We start from the raw sequence: 19,162 nt of genomic DNA, 5'->3' as shown, positions 1-19,162 counted from the left end.
CAGTGAAGGAATATCTATAGCTTACAAGGAACGTCCGACACTTTACAGAAACTCGGCCACTCAGCAAAATAACAGGTGTCAACGACTAACTAATGTGTTCTTACTGCAACCGTAAGCAAACAGTGGAAAGTGGTATTGATCATTTAAATGGTCTTTCAGGTCTATTAAAGTAGCTCTGGTGCTTGTAAAATCATATTTTTTATTTATATATATATGTACCTCTTTAAATGTATATTACATAAACTATATTCAACTGGTTACTAAATAATTCAGAACACAAAGATGTTCTGTGAGATATCTTGTATGCGCTCAGATGTGTTCCAGTGCAAAAAAATCTTTGCATGTCTGTCAGGTTATTGTTTTGCGGACATGCAGATACAGATAATGAAGCAAAGATAATGCACACACGTGCACATGAGCGTAGTCTCGACTCTCTGCAGAGATCACGAGAGCTGCATTTGATTTCCTGCGTCCTACCAGCGTTGCGTGCCTGTACCTGATCTGCTTTCTGGTGGAAGCTGGCAGACATCTCCAGCAGAGTGCTGCGTTCATCCAGGGCTGCTGCAAAGGCCTTCCACTCTTGCTCCAGCTGGCTGGAGATCTGCTGGATCTGCTGGGAGGCGTAGTGGCCTGACTCCAGGAGCCGGTTTCCCACTGACATGATTCGATTAATGTTGACATACACGTTCTGTGTTTTAGGAAAGGCAGGGATGACAGACAGCACGTATTAAACACAGAACAAACTGAACTGGTTTCAATTACAGTACAAAAATAAATAAAAAAACAATGTTAAGATTTGGGCATCCAGAAGTATTGCTGTGGTTACATTTTGCAGGATAACCAAGATTGGATGTGCTTTCGCAAAGCAATTAATTTGTGTTGAGTTGCAGTGATCACATTCACATGGAAAGCAAGTCAAGGTAAAGAGAGTATAACACCCTGTCATAACAACACACACAAACACAACCCTGTGGACATTAAGGAGGCATTCAGTGGGGAGGCATGCCCCCATGTGAGTAATAAAAAAGCCCATTTGCCTCTTTATCTTTTGGTCTTTTTTAATACACAGGCTCCAAGCTGTTTTGTGCAGATAGGCACGGATCAGCAAACGCTAATTAACAACTGTGTTAACAGCCTGTTATTATTCTATTCAATTACTGCTCCTGGAGCCTATTATGGCTCTTAGTTTGCTTGTTTCAAACACGGCAGGATTGAAAGATGAACCAAACATCAGCCCTAAAACTGAAACCGGGTCTTGGGAAGAGTGGTTCTACACACAGAAATGAGATGTTTTCATCAAAGTCTAAGCCTCTGGGTTAGTTATTTACTTAGTTCGAGCCATGGTTTGAGATTCTTTTGGATGGTGCCTTTGTCTGACATTAGGCTTTAAAGGTTTCGTGTTTGTTCTTTAAGACAGTACCCAATGTTTAGAATGAACAATCAAAAACATTAAAACTCTGATGTAGACTGGAGGGGAACACAGAAAGTGCTGTGCTTACATTGGCTCACATGAGACTTCAAGGGAGTTGGACTGTTCTCAAATAAACAGCAGGTAAGTTGGCATGCAAAAATGAACTGTGCAGTAAAGGCTAGAATAGAGCAGCTATAATCCTACAATGAATTTTACAGAGACACACATCAGATATCCCATGACAAACTACCTTAATGTGGTATGATACCACAGGAAACTGGAGATTCGGGAAAAGGCAAAGAAAGCCTCCAAGAGACACACTACTTCCCGGGCACACGTGCACATACGTACACAGTCTTAGGGGAGGAAAGGGAGCGGGTGCAGGACTACACGAAGCGGGAAAGTCCTAATTCAAAGCTGATGGATGGAAGAAGGGATGGGAGGAGGGGTCAGGCAGAGGCAGGAACATGGCATTTGCTAATTTAAACCTGATGCCTGTGTGGGGCAAGAGAAGGAGGGAGAGAGCGAAAACAGACAGAAATAGAGAAAGCGGGAATGTGAGGACAACACTGTTGACCCAGAAAGCAACCCATTTACAATAAAGAGAACAAAATAAGTGCACGGTTATATTAAGCGGTTGTCGACAACGTCAGAGATTTAAATGCATCTGCAAAAGGAGAGAGCAATTCCAAGCAAGTAAGCAGTAACTCTAGGTAGAAAATATACATAGTGACTCATGTATATTACCACCTATTGCACAACTTCATTGTAAGTTACTATAATTGTGCCTGAATGAGCAAAACAGTAAGTTCAGCCAAACACATAAAACACACACACAAAGTCAGCTAAAAGGATTGCCATGTGGGTACGAAGGAGTAAATAACATCCAACAATAGTGCTCCTTGACTTGGCTTGAGTCGCGAGCTTGTTCAGAACAACTGTTCAAAATTCACTTGCTTTTCTTTCCAAGGCCAAACGGCACAAAAACAATTAGCTTCTAGAGTCCTTTGGAGCAGTAGAGTGGATCAAACTGCAGATTCCTAAGCTGCGTTCAGCAAGCTGACATTCAAGGTGGATCTTTTCCGTAAACTTTCTGATGAACAGGCAGAACATTATGGCCACCTTCCTAATATTGTGTAGGCCACTGCATTGCCACGATGTGGTCAATGTTATCCACTTGTCCTGTGGTTTCAAATTAAGTTTGACCAAATTAAGTTTTACGTTTCAAACTCTGACACAACATTTTATCAGGTCATTCTTGAGGTAAAGGCATCGTCTCCGGTGCTTGTGCATAATAAGGACGAGCTACCCAAACAATGTAGGCCACAACTTTGAATTATTGTTCAGTGGTAGATTTGTTATCTGCCCAGATCAGCTTCGCTACACCTCGTTTTCAGGCCAATCCTAATCTCTGTGAAACATCTTTCATATGCAAAATAAAGGCAAATCATCCCCATGACTCAAGGAATGTTCCAGTGTTCATACCACAAGTCAGGGTGGCAAAATTATCCCTTATGTAACTTGTGGAATCTGTGTTTTTCATATATTTCGCATATAGTTTTTGTAACACAACAACACCTTCCATGGGCTCTTGTCAGTATCATTTATCTGGTATTTTGTATTTTCTTGTTTTATCAAAGTATCGTAAAACAAGTAAGGAGGAAGCAGAAGTCGGTGGTTTTACCAGTGAAGATCCCAATGAATTGGTCCCTCCTACTAAGTCATTTGCATGAAAAGCCATCGGTATGTTATGCCCAGCACGCCGTCACTTTAAAGAGACGCATTCCAACTATGGACGATCCGGCAGCAGCAGACGGTGCAGATGATGAATACATGGCAATGGATGCTGAGCAATGGTCGGACCATGAGGACATTTACGAAAACGGAGATACATCTGAACCAAACCCTGCTTCCAGAGGAGACAGGAAAGAGACAGCAGTTGCTAACAGGCCACTGCAAAACACCAACAACTCACCGGCCACACAACCTGCCCTCCCGCTACCTGACAGGTACCAGACCATCAGACGCCCTCAACAGAGTGGAAATAGAACAAAGCAACTGTCCCAATTAGGTAAGCATATAAATTTGTCAAATTCACAAAAACATAAACAGAGATGCATTAAATGTTGTCATAATGGCAAATTATAACTTATTTCTAATTGCATTATCTTCTGATTAGCTCTCCTCAGGGTTACTACACTGTGTCTGTTGGTGTTGTGTCTTCTGTTGATCGGATCGCTTATTGCCCTGAGTTTCGTTTGTGAGTCTCAACTTTTTTTGCCTTAAAATCACAACCTTAAAGAGGCACCAGACGTTGGGAAGATGAGACCTCTTAGTCATCTATTGTCCGGTTATGTTTGCACAACTTATAACAAATAGAAAATTTTGATTGCTAGAAATCTGGAGGGCATTTCCAAGGCTTCATTACGTCATATGGCAGCCAGATTTAAATTTAATCATGTAAAATGTTGTTATTTTCCACAATGGCTAAAAGTCTCACAGTGAGTGTATAAATTGGTGCATGAACTCCTGTTCATTTTCACACTATTAGCAGTTTACAATAGTCCTACGGTCAACAGGTGGAGCAACGTGTGGTAAAAGGTTCAACAATATACACCTAGTTCAGTAGGTCCACTGGGAAAAAACCAAATGCATCTTAATATAACTGCCCTGGACTCAACTCACCATCACAACTGTTACAATGATCAGATGTGAAACAGCGTGAGAAAGGTGGTAACTCAACCGTAGGATTATTTTGGACCACGTCATATGTGGTGCTGTTAAAATGTATTGAATTAAACACAGAAGAATTCCTGTTATTCAGCCTAGCCCAATGATAAAAATGGGTCAGTGCAACAGAATCCGATTCACTGCATACAGGATGTGAATGTGGTTTCTACTTGACACCTTTCCAGAAACTGAAAAACTCACTGACATGTTCTCATTATCTCTTTCATGTTAGATAACCATTTAGCTGAGGCTCACTTGGAAGAGACTATGAAAACAGACCAATTGCGTGAGGAAAACAATAACTTGAACCAGCAAATAGGTAAGTGGCCATTAAGCACATGGTTTGTGTTAAGTCCAGCATGATTACGCCTTAATAAAAGTGTCCAGTTATTTCAAAATGTGTCTAATTAAACTGTTGTTTATCTTTAAAGGGAATATAAGAAATCTCTCCCAGACATACTTTATATCCAGCACTCAACGACCAGAATGCCTCACTGTGCAGAACCTGTACATACTAAATTATGAAGTGCTGGAGGTGAGGATTTTCAGATTTCTTTGACTGTATATGTGCATCAGTGAAAAGTAATGGTGGGAATTGTTAATTAACCTTCTTTGAATTGACAGGAGCAACTGAGAAGGAATTCATTCTATCTGTTCAGCCAGACTGTGACTACTAGAGGCTGGAACTGTACAAGCTACTCTCCCTGAGACCATAGACTCCCTGAGACCAGAGACAGAAGCCACTATACACATATATACATATACATATATATATACACATACATATCCACAACGTAGCAGTGACCACATATTATTGTCTTTGCTGTTTCCAGTGTATGTTTTCAGTGATTTTCAGGTTTCAGGTTTCAGGGGTGATATATTATGTTCTTTGTGTGCATATATTCTATTTTCCACCGAAGAACTCATCTATGGATCTGTGTATGCTTGTCTAATGCTAAACAGGGCAGTGTAAAGAAGTCTACGAATAAATGGTTATCAAACATACCCAAGAGTATGAGTTTCTGTTTTTTGTAAAACCAAAATCTGTTTTTTTTTTATTTTTTTTTTTTATCATCTCTTCTGATAGAAGGTATTAGGGGGAGGGAGACACATAAATATACGAGTAGTCAGAGAACTTGTAGAATATATTTCTGCTAAATAACACTTACTGGTTCACTTAGTTAATTGAAGTTACATTAACACGCATGTTTGCATATTTACAAAATGGCAACAATATAAACAGTGCATATTTTCACTGTTAACATTAGAATCTGATCCAAACCATCACTTATACTCGTGCTCGTGCATTTCTAGATATATAGGTGATCTCCGATACTTGTAATACTGCAAAAGCATTGTTGATGAACCACCCATTTTTCGCATCAGCAGTGCCAGTGTTTAATCAGTGGAAACTGGCAAACATTTGATTGTGTCGTTTCACCTTGTTTTTACTCTTGTTATAATTTTCACACACATTCTGAACACAAACAGAACACAGGCAGTATCTTTCCATGAATGCATAAACACACACACACACCAACACACACCAACACTATTTCCATTCTGCCATGCAGGCAACAGGAAGGGGAAATGTAGCTTCCTGTGGAAGAATGGGTGGAGGGGGCGGTGGTCACTCTACTGTGTGCGTGCGTGTATACTTGGAATATACAGTACGTGCAAGCATATATGCGTTCATCTGTCCTTTCTATTAACTATTGTCTCAGGGGTTATGGGTTCATATCAACCTATATGGTTGACACAACTGGTTCTAGGCAGTCAATGAGGCTGCCCCGGGGAACTCTTGTTGACACAGCTCACTGCAAATGGTTCGTGACCCCAGTGACGATGTGAGAGGATTTAAACCACAGACCCTGCTCTCCCTTGGCTGCACTTTTGCCACAATAACAACAGTTACTGTTAGAGACTGACTGGGAAAAATCTGTGATTTAACCAAGTGGCAACTTCCGGGGCAGGAAAATGAGGCCAATGCACAAATGCCAGAAACCACAATTCTCTAAGTGGCCACTTGAGGTTGTCTCCAAAAGTGTACGTATCCCGATAGAGCCCCATGTTAAATGCCTGACTTTACAGCCAAAAATCAAACAACCTGGAACAAAACTGTTTTTTTTGGCCTCTATAACAAATTTTTTTCCTCCATGACAACTGCATTGATTTTTTAATGTATCCAACCCATCTTGAACTGCATTAAAACCTCAAGGTACGAGTAATTAAGGATGTGGCCGCTTGGAGTGACAGGTGGACAGGACACACTAGGTCTCAGTGCCCTGCCTCAGATCCTCTTTTTCCACTTTTGTATCACCCAGGAGCTTGACAGAGCCTGACACGTCCCACTGAGCTTTAAAATCACTCTTTTCTATTGGTGTTTGCATCTTTATATACAGTCCATCGATTTAACACCTTTGCATGGTTGGGGTGCCTTTGTTGAAAGAGCAGGTAACGGGCTGTTACTTTTCTCGGTTTAGATAGTATTAGATGTGATTTTGGTCCAAACCAATTCATGTTATAGAGCCTGGTGGTTCAAGCTTGGTTTAATTGCTTAGTTATATGTGCACTACAGGGGATAATACAGTATTAAAAGTTACGATGAGGCAAAAAAAGGAACGGCACTAAAGAGAGTTGATACGCATACATTGTGAAAACCTTGCAAAGTCAACAAGGTTATGCTGCAGCAAATGTGTGACATCATAAGAAAGTTATGGCACAGGACAGTTTTGGACAACAAACAGGAAGGCATGACTTACATCATGCGGGGTTAAAGGTTTTGAGAAGAACTGCCAGAGCATAAGTGCAAAACTGCAGAATCGATAAAATATAATGTCATCCATGACACTTATTAGTCAGCAACAGAGCTCTATACTACAGTAGGGTAGGTGAGGGCAGGGAGGGTTGTGGAGCAGAGCAGCAGAGGGCAGCACGCAGCTATGGGAGGGGCACAAAGGCAGTGTGGGTCTATTATGGGAACAAAACCATGGCAAGAGCAGGGCAGGGCAGGGTTGAGGCAGAGCAGAAAGTAGCTGAATGATATGAGAAGGACAATGACAGGACAGAAAAATCAGTCTACAGAGGAGAAGGCTTGAGATTAAAGTGTGGATCTTTGTCTGGTAGCTTTAAAGAGATGTGAGGCCTCGGGCTGTTCTCGTTATCAGCAGTGACGATGATAGTTTGTGAGTGCAGCGCCTACATGTGAGTGCGCTTCTGTTCGCGAGACACAGACAGCGTCTTACCATGCAGTTCATGGCGAAGTGGTTGTGCTGCGTCTGCAGCTCAACAGCGTGCTGGTGGTTCCCTCCAATCTCCGTGTAACTGGTCAGGAAAAGCCCCTTGTTGTGCATGATCCAATCAAACATCTGCACAAGGAAGAGGTTGGGAAAATTAAGTTGGTTTTGTAGAAGGCAGTTCAAATGACAAGCAAAAAAATTCATGATTCTGCACTGATGTAAAATGATGTCCCTCCGGTAAAAGCAGGAACCAAAGAAGAAGCTGCATATGTGGTGTCTACTGTTCTACACCATTCTAAATGAATGGTCTTAACGTGCCAACAGTTCTGCATACTAACTACATTTCCTACACATTCTCAAAGCTCAAACGTCATTGGTGGCCAAGATGTGAAATATCGAAAAAAGTTATCACCATAAATCCACAAGTAGTCAAAAAAGACTTGTATCATTGCATACACAGCCTCACGCCTATTCTGCCTTGCATAGGGCCAAACTTAAATGTAAGACTTAAATATGGACTAAGGGGTAAACTGCAGCATGGGCAAACAGTAAACAGGGTGGCGTAAAGTGAACCGAACAGTGCTTCCGAACTGACCTTCTCAGCGTCCTGTTCAAACAGTCGCAGCTGGAAACACTGGTCCAGCTTCAGCTTCCTCATGTGCCACAGCTGCTGCAGATTCTGGCGCGTCCCGTGCAGCTTGTCCAACAAGCCCGTCACTTTAGCCACTAGATTGTGCGCGTCTGCATGTGCATGGAACCCATGATGGTGGTCGTTGGAATCTCCGCTTGCTCCACCGCCGCGGCTGCCATACCCGCTGTCGCCACCGCTCCCACCCCCTGATGTCTGTGTTTGTAGCCTTTGGAGCAGCCTTCGTCCCTGCGCGTCGAGGTCCTCTACGGACGCCTTTGTGGCTCTTTTCTTCAGCGCAGCATGGTCTTCCATTAGCCGCCGAGCTCCCTCCAGGTCCCGTGGCAGGTCGCGCTGGGACAGGGTCTCCTGGAGCTCCTCGAGGCGTGCCAAAGCCCGCGCTGCGTCGCTGGCAAAGGTCTCAAACGAGAGCCGCACCTTTAACAAGAGAGTGGAAATTGTGTTAAATTACACATAAGCCTTCTTATGTCCTATGCATATGAAGACGTTTAAAAGAGAAAGTATCATAACCTCAATCCAGTCGTCATGGTTGTACTCTAAGCTGCCCTCGAAGTCAGCCGTCAGCTGGGATGGGTCCACAATCTTGGATAAGCCCTCTAAGGAAACCATCACCGTCTGGTGCGGCGGGAAGGTGAAAACAGAGAGAGGCAATAAGAAACGGGAGAAGTGAAGGAGGGGGTCGAACGGACACAGGGAGGGTTAAGGGTAAGACAGGGAGGAAACAAAACACCACAATTTACGCAGTCATCACAAACCTAATTAAATGTTAACTTGTCAAAATATTTCCCATCATTAAACCCAGATTATGAAAAGAATGTGCAGGGTTTGTGCTGTTTGTGTAGGTGCGGCGGCAAAAAAGAAAACCAACAGCGTTCATGTTATCATTAATAAGTTGGAAATACAGGCATGACAGCTTGGGAAGTAAAAAAGCGAATTGCTGAAATTGTTGAGTTCCAGTAGAGTAAGTGGAACACAATAAAACAGTAAGATCTCAGACTGGACGTGAGTTCATTTCAGATTTTGTTTAAAAAAATATATAGAATAGTAAAAATCTGCATAGAAAATAAGCTAATTAAAAACTAAACAGCCCTTACACCACACAAAAGCCATATGAATTGTGAATCTCACTGTGACAGGGGCTAAGTTGTCCTTTACAGATGCTTCAATAACATTCATCTAGCTTCCTTTAAACCTGGTGACCTTGTAAACGTACAGCTGCATGGAAATGCATAATGATCAGCAGCAGCAAAAAGTCCTCAGGACTTGATGATGAATAGGAGAACCAGTCTTTATCTTCTCAGTGTGCACTATGCGGCAAATGGCTCGTCCGAACCCAACTCGATACAGCTGGGCTGAAACTCTTTGCCATGTCCTATATATCTTGTTTCCATAGTAACTGGGTCAGAACTAAATATACCAGCTCAACATGCCCACACGGGACAGAACAGAGCCACTGTCACAGAGCAGCAGTCCAATTAGAGATGATAAAGTACGCCCAGTGGCTATGCTAAACTAGCTAAACAGCGCAGAACAAATTGTACATCTGAAAATATAGAATACTAATATACTGTAGGGGGAACAGCTGGTATCTTCATCAGCTGTGGAAAGCAACAAAAAAAGTAGCCATAAACCTGCAATCTGAGAAGAATCCATACATGTGGAAATGACTACTTTTGTGCATTAAAAGTAAAAGTCAGAATTTGAGAGTAAATTTTAACTTTAAAATTCACAGGTCAAGCACAAGAATTAAAAGCTTTTGTGTTTCACGGTGTGGTGTTCAACTATGGAATGGGTTACAGATAGATCCGAAGCAACATTCAGACGTGATAAAATTTAAAAAAGAAATGTATAAAAATTTAACACTCAAGAGATATATGGATGAGGAAGTATCGCACTAAATTAGGAATAACTGCCTCACCTTGTTATCGTTCTGCTTCTGCTTTTTTTTTTGGTTTATCTGTTGTTAAATCACTTAAGTATGGCGTAGAAACTGTTTTCCTTCAGTAATTATTATTGTTTTCCTTTCTCTTTTGCATATATTCGAAATAAATAAAGCTGAAAAGCAACACCCACCTCAAATTCAAACTTGGAGCTGCCAAAATTGGTCCTCTGCTTCTGCCAGAAGTTGTCCGGCTTGATGATGAGGGCGACGTGAATACAAGAAGGGAAAGACTCCTGAAGGATTTTCAGCAGAGGTTTGATGCTGTCCCACTTAGAACCACGCATGTCCACGATGACTGTGAAGCCATGTCTGGCCACCTCCTCGCTGCAGAACACATAAATAAAGAGGTCAAATCCCAGGACAAGGAGTCAAATAGCGCAGGGGAAGAAAAGGGATTTTATACGACTAACATGAAGCCATTAGACCAGTTTAGACCAGTCACATGACGACAAAAGCAGAAAAATCAATCAGATGCACTTAATTTGAGATGGCCGCTGACCTAGTAGCAAAAACAGCGGCAAAGCAGCAGGAAAAAGACAGTTTTAAAAGGTCTGTTGTATCTGTAAAGGTGCCAGAATTAAAAGCAAAAACAAAACAAAAAAAAAAAAAAAAAGTCAAAAGATCCTGTCCACCACAGCATCTGGAGAGGGAAAATAAAGCAGTTAAAACATTCAACCGTTGAAATTTCCACTGCTACTTACCAGGAGTCCTGCTGCTGTACAAGTCCATAAAAGGTTGTTTCTCAGTATTAAAGGCTTTAATATGAACGTGTCTAGCTAGGACACTGAAACAGACGCAGGCCCTCCTGCTCTATCTCACTCTGACCTCACTCTCTGAAAACAGATCGGTGGCCAAATGGGTAGAGAAAAACAGAGTGGAGAGGGGAGAGAGAGGAGGGCCGGCGAGAGAGGAGAGAGAGAGAGACAGAGAGAGAAAGGGGGGGTACAGAAAAAAAGAGGCAAGGGAGCAGAAATATTTAGATAGGAAGGGAAATAAATCTGAGCAGGAGACACTGGCCTACTGAGTTATGACACTTCTTGGTTTCAAACTGGATGACTGGTCACCTCTGACTAATCTTTTATCCTTCCCTAAAGAGTTGAGCCTTTTGGAAGCCTTTGTACACCAACCGATTTTTCCTAATTCAGAGCTAGCTACTGATTTTTTACGACCGCTACAATCCCATATAGTCTCAGAGAAAAGCCCGGCCCTTAGATCCCTTCATGGCCTACGTCACTGTGACGTCACAATGTTAGCTGGAGGCAAAACGAAGGGAAGCTTGAGGTGAAAACTGTCACTTTCAATGTCGTCTTGGTGTATTTTTGGGGACCAAAACCAAAAAATCTAAATTAAAAACATTAACTTGAGGTTTTATCACATACCGGCCACTGCCAGTTGTAGATAACTTTGGTTTGGCGTTGTCGATTAAAAGGATTGGAGTGAGATAATCAGCAACAACTTCATATCAGGTCATATTGATATGTAATGCATCATCAGGGTAATGTTACGGGTTGGACTAAAACTAAATTGTGACTGAAATTAAGTTAATCATTATTTGGGGGATTCTTGTTACATGTTAATGCTAACTGCTAGCTAATGCAACGTTAGTTGTGTGTTTCATGGGTGTCCAAGCACATGTTGCATTTACTACGTTACCCTCATACATGGTTCCACTTACTTCTTGTAATATCTTTGTTGGAGAGGCTTTGCTTGATAAAGACAGACAAGACTTTGTCTCCGCTGTGTCCTCTGGTCAAATTGTCCATCCAGTAAGTGAGAGTGTAGGGATTGGTGAATATAGTCCCATCAGTCAGAGTCAACTTCTTAAAATAACACCCACAAAGTCAGTGCATTCTTGTTCATTCTTGCCAAAACAGTCTGTTGAAATATGCTAACGAGCATTTACAGGCTATTGTGTTTGAGATGTTTTGCCTCCTGCTAAGCCCCACCTCTCAAAATACATCACCCTGTTTACAAACTGTGAAGGGGTCTATATAAATGTAGTTTTGATATATTAGCACGCGACTACGTGGGCAAAATGAAGCTGGTCTGATTGAGCGCATCAACCTTTTATTGCAAACTTAACACCAAAAAATGCACCACAGAACAAGAATCGGTTCTGTTATGTGAACTTGCTAGAGATTTTATGCATCTTTGATTAAGTTTGAAAAGACAATGGTGCAGCAGTGATAATCAGTTTTTCTTTTCAATACAGATTTAAATCACACTGCACTAAAGTGGCACAATAAATCCTAAACCTTAAACATCTGCATCCTTCTGAAAATTAAATGCAACATGTGCCTAAACATATGCAGATATTGAGCATTTCTGATTTTGCTTCTAAAATTCCAAAACCACCAAAAGAGCAAGAGGGACCTGCACACAATTTTTGAAGTAACTGATCCGGGCCAGCTCTTGCCCCAAGAAAGATCTCTTGAGTCTCCCGTGGAAGAGACTTTAAAGCACTAGGCCTGCATAGGACAAGAACACGCAGCACATGGGAGATCAGAAGCAGCAGAACAGAGGAGTGCCAGCTTTCCCTCCAAGCTTATCGCAACTGACTCCAAACAGAATAGCCTGGAGCTACATAATAAATGTGAAGGAAAGGTGTCTTTAGATTTGTAGATCAGCCTGTGCAGAAGTACAAGGTGCAACGGGGTACAACTCTGCAAGTGCTTCCCCTGGCTATATGAGGTTTATGTGCATCACAGTGAAACTTAGAGGAAAAAATCCCAGATTTTAAGCAGTGAAAGACACATGCATGACACATTGTGTAATTACAATCAACTCACCCTAACTAGACATTATCAACAACAGACTGAAAGAAGAGAGATTTGCTAAGGTTTTTTTTAGAGAGCTAAGAGGAAATGAGAGGGGAGGGAAAGCACGGAGGGGCTGAATCTTCAGAGAGAATCCAAAACAAAACCATCCCATCCTTGTAGCCGCTGGCTTTGGTGCACTGTCTTTTTTAAATCCAAGCAAGGTGGGGAAAGTCTTACACAAAGAAACCCATGAAATTAGTCCAGTAAGGAAGTATAAAGAGATAGCTTCAAATTAACCTAGGTTCATGTATGCCCACAGTTTGCAATGACATTTATAATCTGTGCACAAGCCTGTGTTTGTGGGTAAGACTTCCTACCTGGGAATAGTAGCCAGGTAAGCTATAAGCCTGCGCAGGTCTTCGGGTCGTATTCTGTCATGGTTGCTCCGTGCTGGAAAGGTGAGAACAGGACCTCCACGTCTGTCCCTGCCACCTGTGGACATTAGATGACACAAATCATTTATGTAATATCTACCTGATGAATGTAACACAATTTCAGTAGTAGTGAATTCAACATCAGGTGAGAGAAAAGTGCTCCATATGGTTCAGATTTACCAAATCTGCTTGTGTTTTTGGACTGCTGGAAGAATCTGAAGCAGCCACATGCCCAGAGGCCAGGGAAGATACAGTCTTTGCAAATATCTTTTCACTTTCAAACTAAGACTGAGCTAAAATTTAAAAACAAAGTTATTTTTGTTGCAACTAAGTCGACATAGATGTGCATAACCTCAGCTGCAGCTCTGTTCTGAGATGACAACAGTCCATTTGTATGGGTACCATCTGTGAATATGTCTTCAGTTAGTCATAGCTTAACTGACTGAAATTGAGTCAGGGGTCAAATTAGCCTCGAGATGACAAGACTGGTAATAGCCTTTGAGTCACACTTCAGTAACAAACAACACTGACTTCTAATGAACAGAGAAGAATACGATCTCAGATTACTCACAATTATGCCAGTGCCTGTGCAGTTAACATTGTTGAGGTAAAGGTCAGGTCACAAACAGAGAAGCTGTTATGTTGTGACATTTGGGGAACAGTCTGTTTTCACACTGGAAACTGTAACATGCACTTTCTGTCACTTTCATGATATCATATTGGATTTCATGATGATACTGTGTCGCTAAAAGAGAACTGCCACCAACATATGCACAAAAAAAAATATAAAAAAAAAATTATAATGCAATATATAATTGTTCCTATAAAACTGTGCTACAGATAAGAATGATTAAATAAGAAATTATGATGAGCTTTAATAATGTGTTAAAATGTATCACATAATTCATGATTATCCTCCTGAGTGTCCTGCACAACTGCAAAACAAAAATCAGTTGTAAAGAAGAAAAACCCTTCCTTCTGTTTCAGCTTTTCTCTCAGTGTAAACATAATCAAGATTTAATGAGGATTTGGAATGAACTGAAGGAGAAATAAGTTGAGCAACATGTTTAAGGTATTTAATTAACAACTGACTATGCCACTTATAGGGAAACAAAATATGTCTTTTTGGTTGAGACTTTGCTGAGAAGACCGTATAAGAGTGAACTCTCAAGTATACTGGCTACCTCTCCATTGTCTCATCTAATAAACCTGTCGTGCATTCACATGCTAACACAACAAAACATGAATGACACAGGACCTTGTCCCATGGACAGCAATAGAGGATTGTTACAAATCCTTCAAACAAGTAAACAAAATTTACTGCTTTAATGGTGTATATCTGACCTGAGAGAAAAGCGACCTTCTCCTTGAGGATGGGAAGCACATCTATGGCCTTCATGTCCTCATTGCGATGAAACCCTGGAACACAAAGAAAAATAAGAAGGTAAGCAAAGACAAGCGATTCACAAACAAAATCTGTAAAAGGACAGATAAATAGTGACATTAGCTTCTAAATCAATGTGGACTGCAGCTTGTGACAGATTTATGTGCTGATATGGGATTGTCCTCAGTAAAGCCTACGAAACATATGACTGCAACATACAAGTTGCGAGAGAAAGAAATCTCTTAAACAAGACGCTCCACCAAAGGCCAAACAACGGTTGATATTTATACTCTTTGCAGCAATAACTTCATTGATTTTGTTCCAGCAGTAGAACGTGATAAAATACGGCAATTTAACAAAGACTGTTACTGGTAGTTCAGAAGCCACAATGCTGTGTGCTCATCGATGACTGGCAGTTCACAGACTCCAAAAAAGCCACACGATTTCAAATATTGTGTTGCAACACTAAATCTTAAGCCTGTCCCGGCGAACGTCACCGCGGCCTTGCCTAGCCTGTTTGGGAATGCTCTTCAAATGTCAACCCCTTTGCCTCGCCTCCTCAACAGATGGCACGCTGGTTAATACCACGAAGCAAGATGGAGCAATTCCACACACATAAGCACGCACGAACACACTGACTGACTTTCATCTAATGGGTGTGTCACAGCAGTCAGTCATGAAGACAGCTGATTCAGACGGTCCACCGGAGAGAATAATGCACAGTTATCGATACAGACAAACATAATTCTATGTTTTTCTATTTCAGCGTATGCGATGTTAATGGATAATGGTGTGTATTACTCAGGACGATTTCATTTTAGTGGCTGGCAAGCATGATAATGTACTGTGTAACTGTGTAACTGTGTAACGCATTGACAGCGTAGTTAAATTTAAAAAGCATGCATCCGGCCAGTGAATATATGCATGAAAGTCACGAGGTTGGGAGGGGGTGGCTGTCTGCAGATGCAGTTAGCGAGTGATGTCATCAGATATTCCTCTCGTGTAGCTGTGAGTCACCGCTATCACATTTACATGATATATATATAAATATAGTCAATGCACTGTCTAAAACCCTGTCATACCAGAAATACATTCTTCTGCCCTGGTGGCACAGGCTGGTGTGCTGCAAAAGCCATTTACACACAAAATAACACGTAATGCGCTCGAATAAGCCGCCGTTTGCAGGCTCCGCTTTTGTAAACAGAGCTCTCGGGTAAAAAGGAAAGAGCAAACCAGTCTGAACAAACACTGAGTTGCTTTGACGGTTAGAATTAAAACATTTAATCATTGACTACGATTAGAAATTAGCTAATTAGATAGTGGCAAGACTGCAAGAGTGCAGAAATCATGTGCTCACATACACATACACACACATAAACAAACCAAACGCCCTCCAATAAAAGTCAGTCGTGATTTAAAATATATTTCAACCTACTGAAAGCTGAGTATTTACCCTCAGAGTTGGAACGCTCTTCACAGCCTATATCCCGATACAGGCGGAGTGAAATGATAAAATGAAGGTATATTTCAGCATAGTCAGCATGAAGACAGACAGATAGAGATTAAGATAAATGGATGGGTGAAGAGAAGAAGAGAGAAACATGAACGGCAAACTGAAATAAATGTGGAATAAAGTGACAGGAACACACAACACAGGCTGATAATCATTGCAGTGACAGAGAGGAATATGGGGACAGAATTAACAGTAGTGGGCAATATAATGTCAATAAGTCAATGTAATAACACGGACTGAGGAGATGGCAGAAAGACAGAGAGACGGCTAAATGAGTCCTCCAGGTTTTAATGGCTCCTGTAATATTGATTTCTGAGTCTGAGGGATTGAAGAGAAGCAGTCAGGCCTGGGTGACAGCACACCAGCTCACTGTGGGAAGTGCAGGACTCACAAAATAATGTCACAACCAGCTGAGACAATATGGGACTAACGTAGCAATAATGGCTTCATTTTTTTTCTCCCCCCACCGCGGGTGCGAAGACAGAGAAAGACAAATAGAGGAGCGCCTGTCTCGCTATTCATACTGCTGGTTTTTATGACCCCCCCCCCCCACTGTTACTGTCCATTTCTTTATAACCCGCTGCACCTATTTCTCATCCAACCCCCTACTCTCTTCCTCTCTCACACACACACACACACAGACGTGTCTTGGTTCACGGAGACACGAGAATAATAGCCCAATGAGATCCCGACGGAACCACCTAATTTCGAACAGACTGATGCCGGAGGGAGTTGTCAAACCGATCTGGTGCAACGGTGACGGTGCAGGTGGTGCAACCTGTTAAATTTCTCTCAGCTTGTAATTAATACGTTCTTTGCGTACATGTTGTGCACACGTGAGGTACACATCCGGTGGTATGACAAGTCTGAGCAGGAAAGAAGAATGCAAAACAATAAACTGTGAAAATTTGTAAAAGGATGAGCGAAACTGGAACTGATGTCCATCACCTTGGTTTCATCTCCACTTTCTTCCTCTGTTAAAGGAATTCAAGGTGTTGTTCATCTGATCTACACTGATCGGGCACAACATTAAAATCGCTGACAGCAGAAGTGAACAACATTGCCCATAATGTGACAATGTTCTGCTGCGAAACGTTTAGACCTGATATTTGTGTGGATGTTACTTAGACATGTGCCACCTACCTTGACCTGACCAGACCAGATTACACATAGTAATGACACTCCTTGATGGCAGCAGCCATACCCAGCAGGATGCAACCTGATACACGCACACACACACAAAAACAGCTCAGGAACGACTCAAAAACACAAAATATTAGGCCATGATGTTGTGGCTGATCTGTGTATTTTCCCACTCTATCAGGCAAAAAACCTTATTCCGATTGATATTTTGTGGCATGTTACTATCTTATTGCCATGTTTTATTGAGCGTACATGCAAACAGTTATGTTGGAAGAAATATTATCCTTGTGAACTAATCCAAAGTTTCACCGTGTATGTGCGTGCAATGAAAATATGCCCTACAGGGCACGGGCAGAAAGAAATCACGCTCTTCTTGCACCTTTTTGTGTTATCACATGTGCATGTGTTTCCTGTGAAGTGTGCCCGGACACATTCCACACTGTGGTGGTTTATGTAAGATACTGGCTCGGGCACACGGCCAGCGCTGACCACTGCTGTACTGCTACAGCCCTGCAAAAACTGCACGAACATCACATCAAGTCTGGCAGAAAGCGGGACATGCATGCACTTTGGCCTTTATGCAGAGACAAGCTAGAAACAAATGTGGCCATCATAAAAAAAGGTGTGTATGTGAAGGCTGGAACGCTGTCTTTGAAAATTAAAGAAAGTTCCGTGTAAATACTGTACGACAATAAAGAAGGACAGCAGCAAAATATTAACAGCTGCCGGTGAAGAGAAAGTCATTTCCACAGTAGGATGGCCCATCACTTGTCATGTCAACACAGTAAAACAGATACAATACCGCAACTACACATATAACCACAGAGCCTTCCCTAATATTGGTCATGTTTATATGCAGTAATAACCCATACAATATCCCCCAGAAACAAAGTATTACCCTACACACTGTGATTCATAAAATCCCATCATCGCCTCTCGCTACACACAATGACACGCCAGAAGACACAGGCACAAACACACACACACACACAAACACACAACAATCTCTTCTCTTCAATACACACAGCCCTTCATTTACAAGTCTGCCGAGCATGAAATAAAGCTTTTCAATCATAGACTGCTTGTTCATAACAGACTCATAATGAGAGCAATCCATTTTACTGGCAGCGTGCACTCAGTGCCCGGTAAAATGAGGTGAAATGCACAGTGTTTGTCTGTGAAGAAACAAAAATGTTTTACTGTAAGCTTTTTTTTTTTTGTTTAGTTTTTTTGTTTTGTTTTACAATTTAAAGCAAGAAATGAGGAGAAAGGGCAGCACCCGCAGCGACACACTGGTCCTCAGATATCGTATCTGCGTGGTGTCAGGATATACAAGGTGGTGACGAGAGGATCGGCTGCACACACGACAGGCAGCTGATCAGTTAGACATGAGCGGTGCGTGCCAGTATGTCGTTGATGATATATGGACATTCAGATGTGCATTCTCTCTCTATATCTGGTAATGGAGACGTCCTGTGCAGGCATTTTGTCAGAATACATATACATTCTTGACTTTGGTCAAAGACACAGTCTCTACGTTTACAGTCACATTTAAGAGCAAAAAAATCCTTGAGCTCCAAGTCGACGACTAAGCCAAATTTGAAAAATTCCTCAAGGCGTTCAGACGCATTATACACATGACATGGAGCAACCTCCGAGGTTAACACAAAGTGCAAGAAACTGTAGTTCCTCAAATGGACACTTGAGACTGGCTCCAAAAGCATGTCAATCCTGGTAGATATACACGCTAAAAATGCCCAACTTTGAGTTCTGGCAAAAAAAAAAAAAAAAAAAAAATGTTTCCAAGGCTAATTTTCTCATTCATTGGAACTGCTGAATTGATATAACTCAACATTTTAAGTTTATCAAGGCTATCAAATTATGCATAATCATCTGTCTGCTTTGATTGACAGATATGTGCCGTTTGAGGTCGTTAGCTGTATGTCTCAGCTCCATTC

At 41.6% G+C, this 19,162-nt stretch overlaps 2 protein-coding genes across 8 annotated transcripts in view; one reads left to right on the top strand and one right to left on the bottom strand.

Moving 5' to 3' along the window:
* Positions 1 to 19,162, bottom strand: part of triob (trio Rho guanine nucleotide exchange factor b) — a 102,057-nt gene that overhangs the window by 50,086 nt on the left and 32,809 nt on the right. For 6 of the 7 annotated variants that reach the window (XM_047598041.1, XM_047598042.1, XM_047598048.1 and 3 more), the window contains 7 exons: positions 14,509 to 14,583; positions 13,108 to 13,222; positions 10,103 to 10,295; positions 8,540 to 8,644; positions 7,976 to 8,446; positions 7,387 to 7,509; positions 497 to 688 (listed from right to left, as the gene is read on the bottom strand). In XM_047598041.1, the coding sequence (XP_047453997.1) occupies positions 497 to 688; positions 7,387 to 7,509; positions 7,976 to 8,446; positions 8,540 to 8,644; positions 10,103 to 10,295; positions 13,108 to 13,222; positions 14,509 to 14,583 (1,274 nt within the window). Of the gene's footprint in view, positions 1 to 496; positions 689 to 7,386; positions 7,510 to 7,975; positions 8,447 to 8,539; positions 8,645 to 10,102; positions 10,296 to 10,672; positions 10,807 to 13,107; positions 13,223 to 14,508; positions 14,584 to 19,162 lie in introns of those variants that run through there. The other variant, XM_047598047.1, reaches the window with a different exon arrangement.
* Positions 3,154 to 7,369, top strand: LOC125015944. The gene is made up of 5 exons (XM_047598049.1): positions 3,154 to 3,482; positions 3,591 to 3,671; positions 4,374 to 4,460; positions 4,573 to 4,676; positions 4,766 to 7,369. Exons 1-5 carry the CDS (start codon positions 3,203 to 3,205, stop codon positions 4,847 to 4,849), a joined length of 636 nt encoding a protein of 211 aa, XP_047454005.1. The 5' UTR covers positions 3,154 to 3,202; the 3' UTR covers positions 4,850 to 7,369.

Source organism: Mugil cephalus, chromosome 11, assembly GCF_022458985.1.
Source record: "Mugil cephalus isolate CIBA_MC_2020 chromosome 11, CIBA_Mcephalus_1.1, whole genome shotgun sequence".
In the NCBI taxonomy this organism is placed as follows: Eukaryota; Metazoa; Chordata; class Actinopteri; order Mugiliformes; family Mugilidae; genus Mugil; species Mugil cephalus.
The sequence above is the reverse complement of the archived record's forward strand: the minus strand, read 5'-3'. Positions and strand labels throughout refer to the sequence as shown.

Bases quoted from the DNA above. Each gene is read 5' to 3' on its own strand.
- LOC125015944 (XM_047598049.1), top strand. From the start codon at position 3,203: ATGGACGATCCGGCAGCAGCAGACGGTGCAGATGATGAATACATGGCA. The intron at 3,483-3,590 runs GTAAGCATATAA...TCTTCTGATTAG, and splicing joins AAAGCAACTGTCCCAATTAG to CTCTCCTCAGGGTTACTACA. The intron at 4,677-4,765 runs GTGAGGATTTTC...TTGAATTGACAG, and splicing joins TAAATTATGAAGTGCTGGAG to GAGCAACTGAGAAGGAATTC.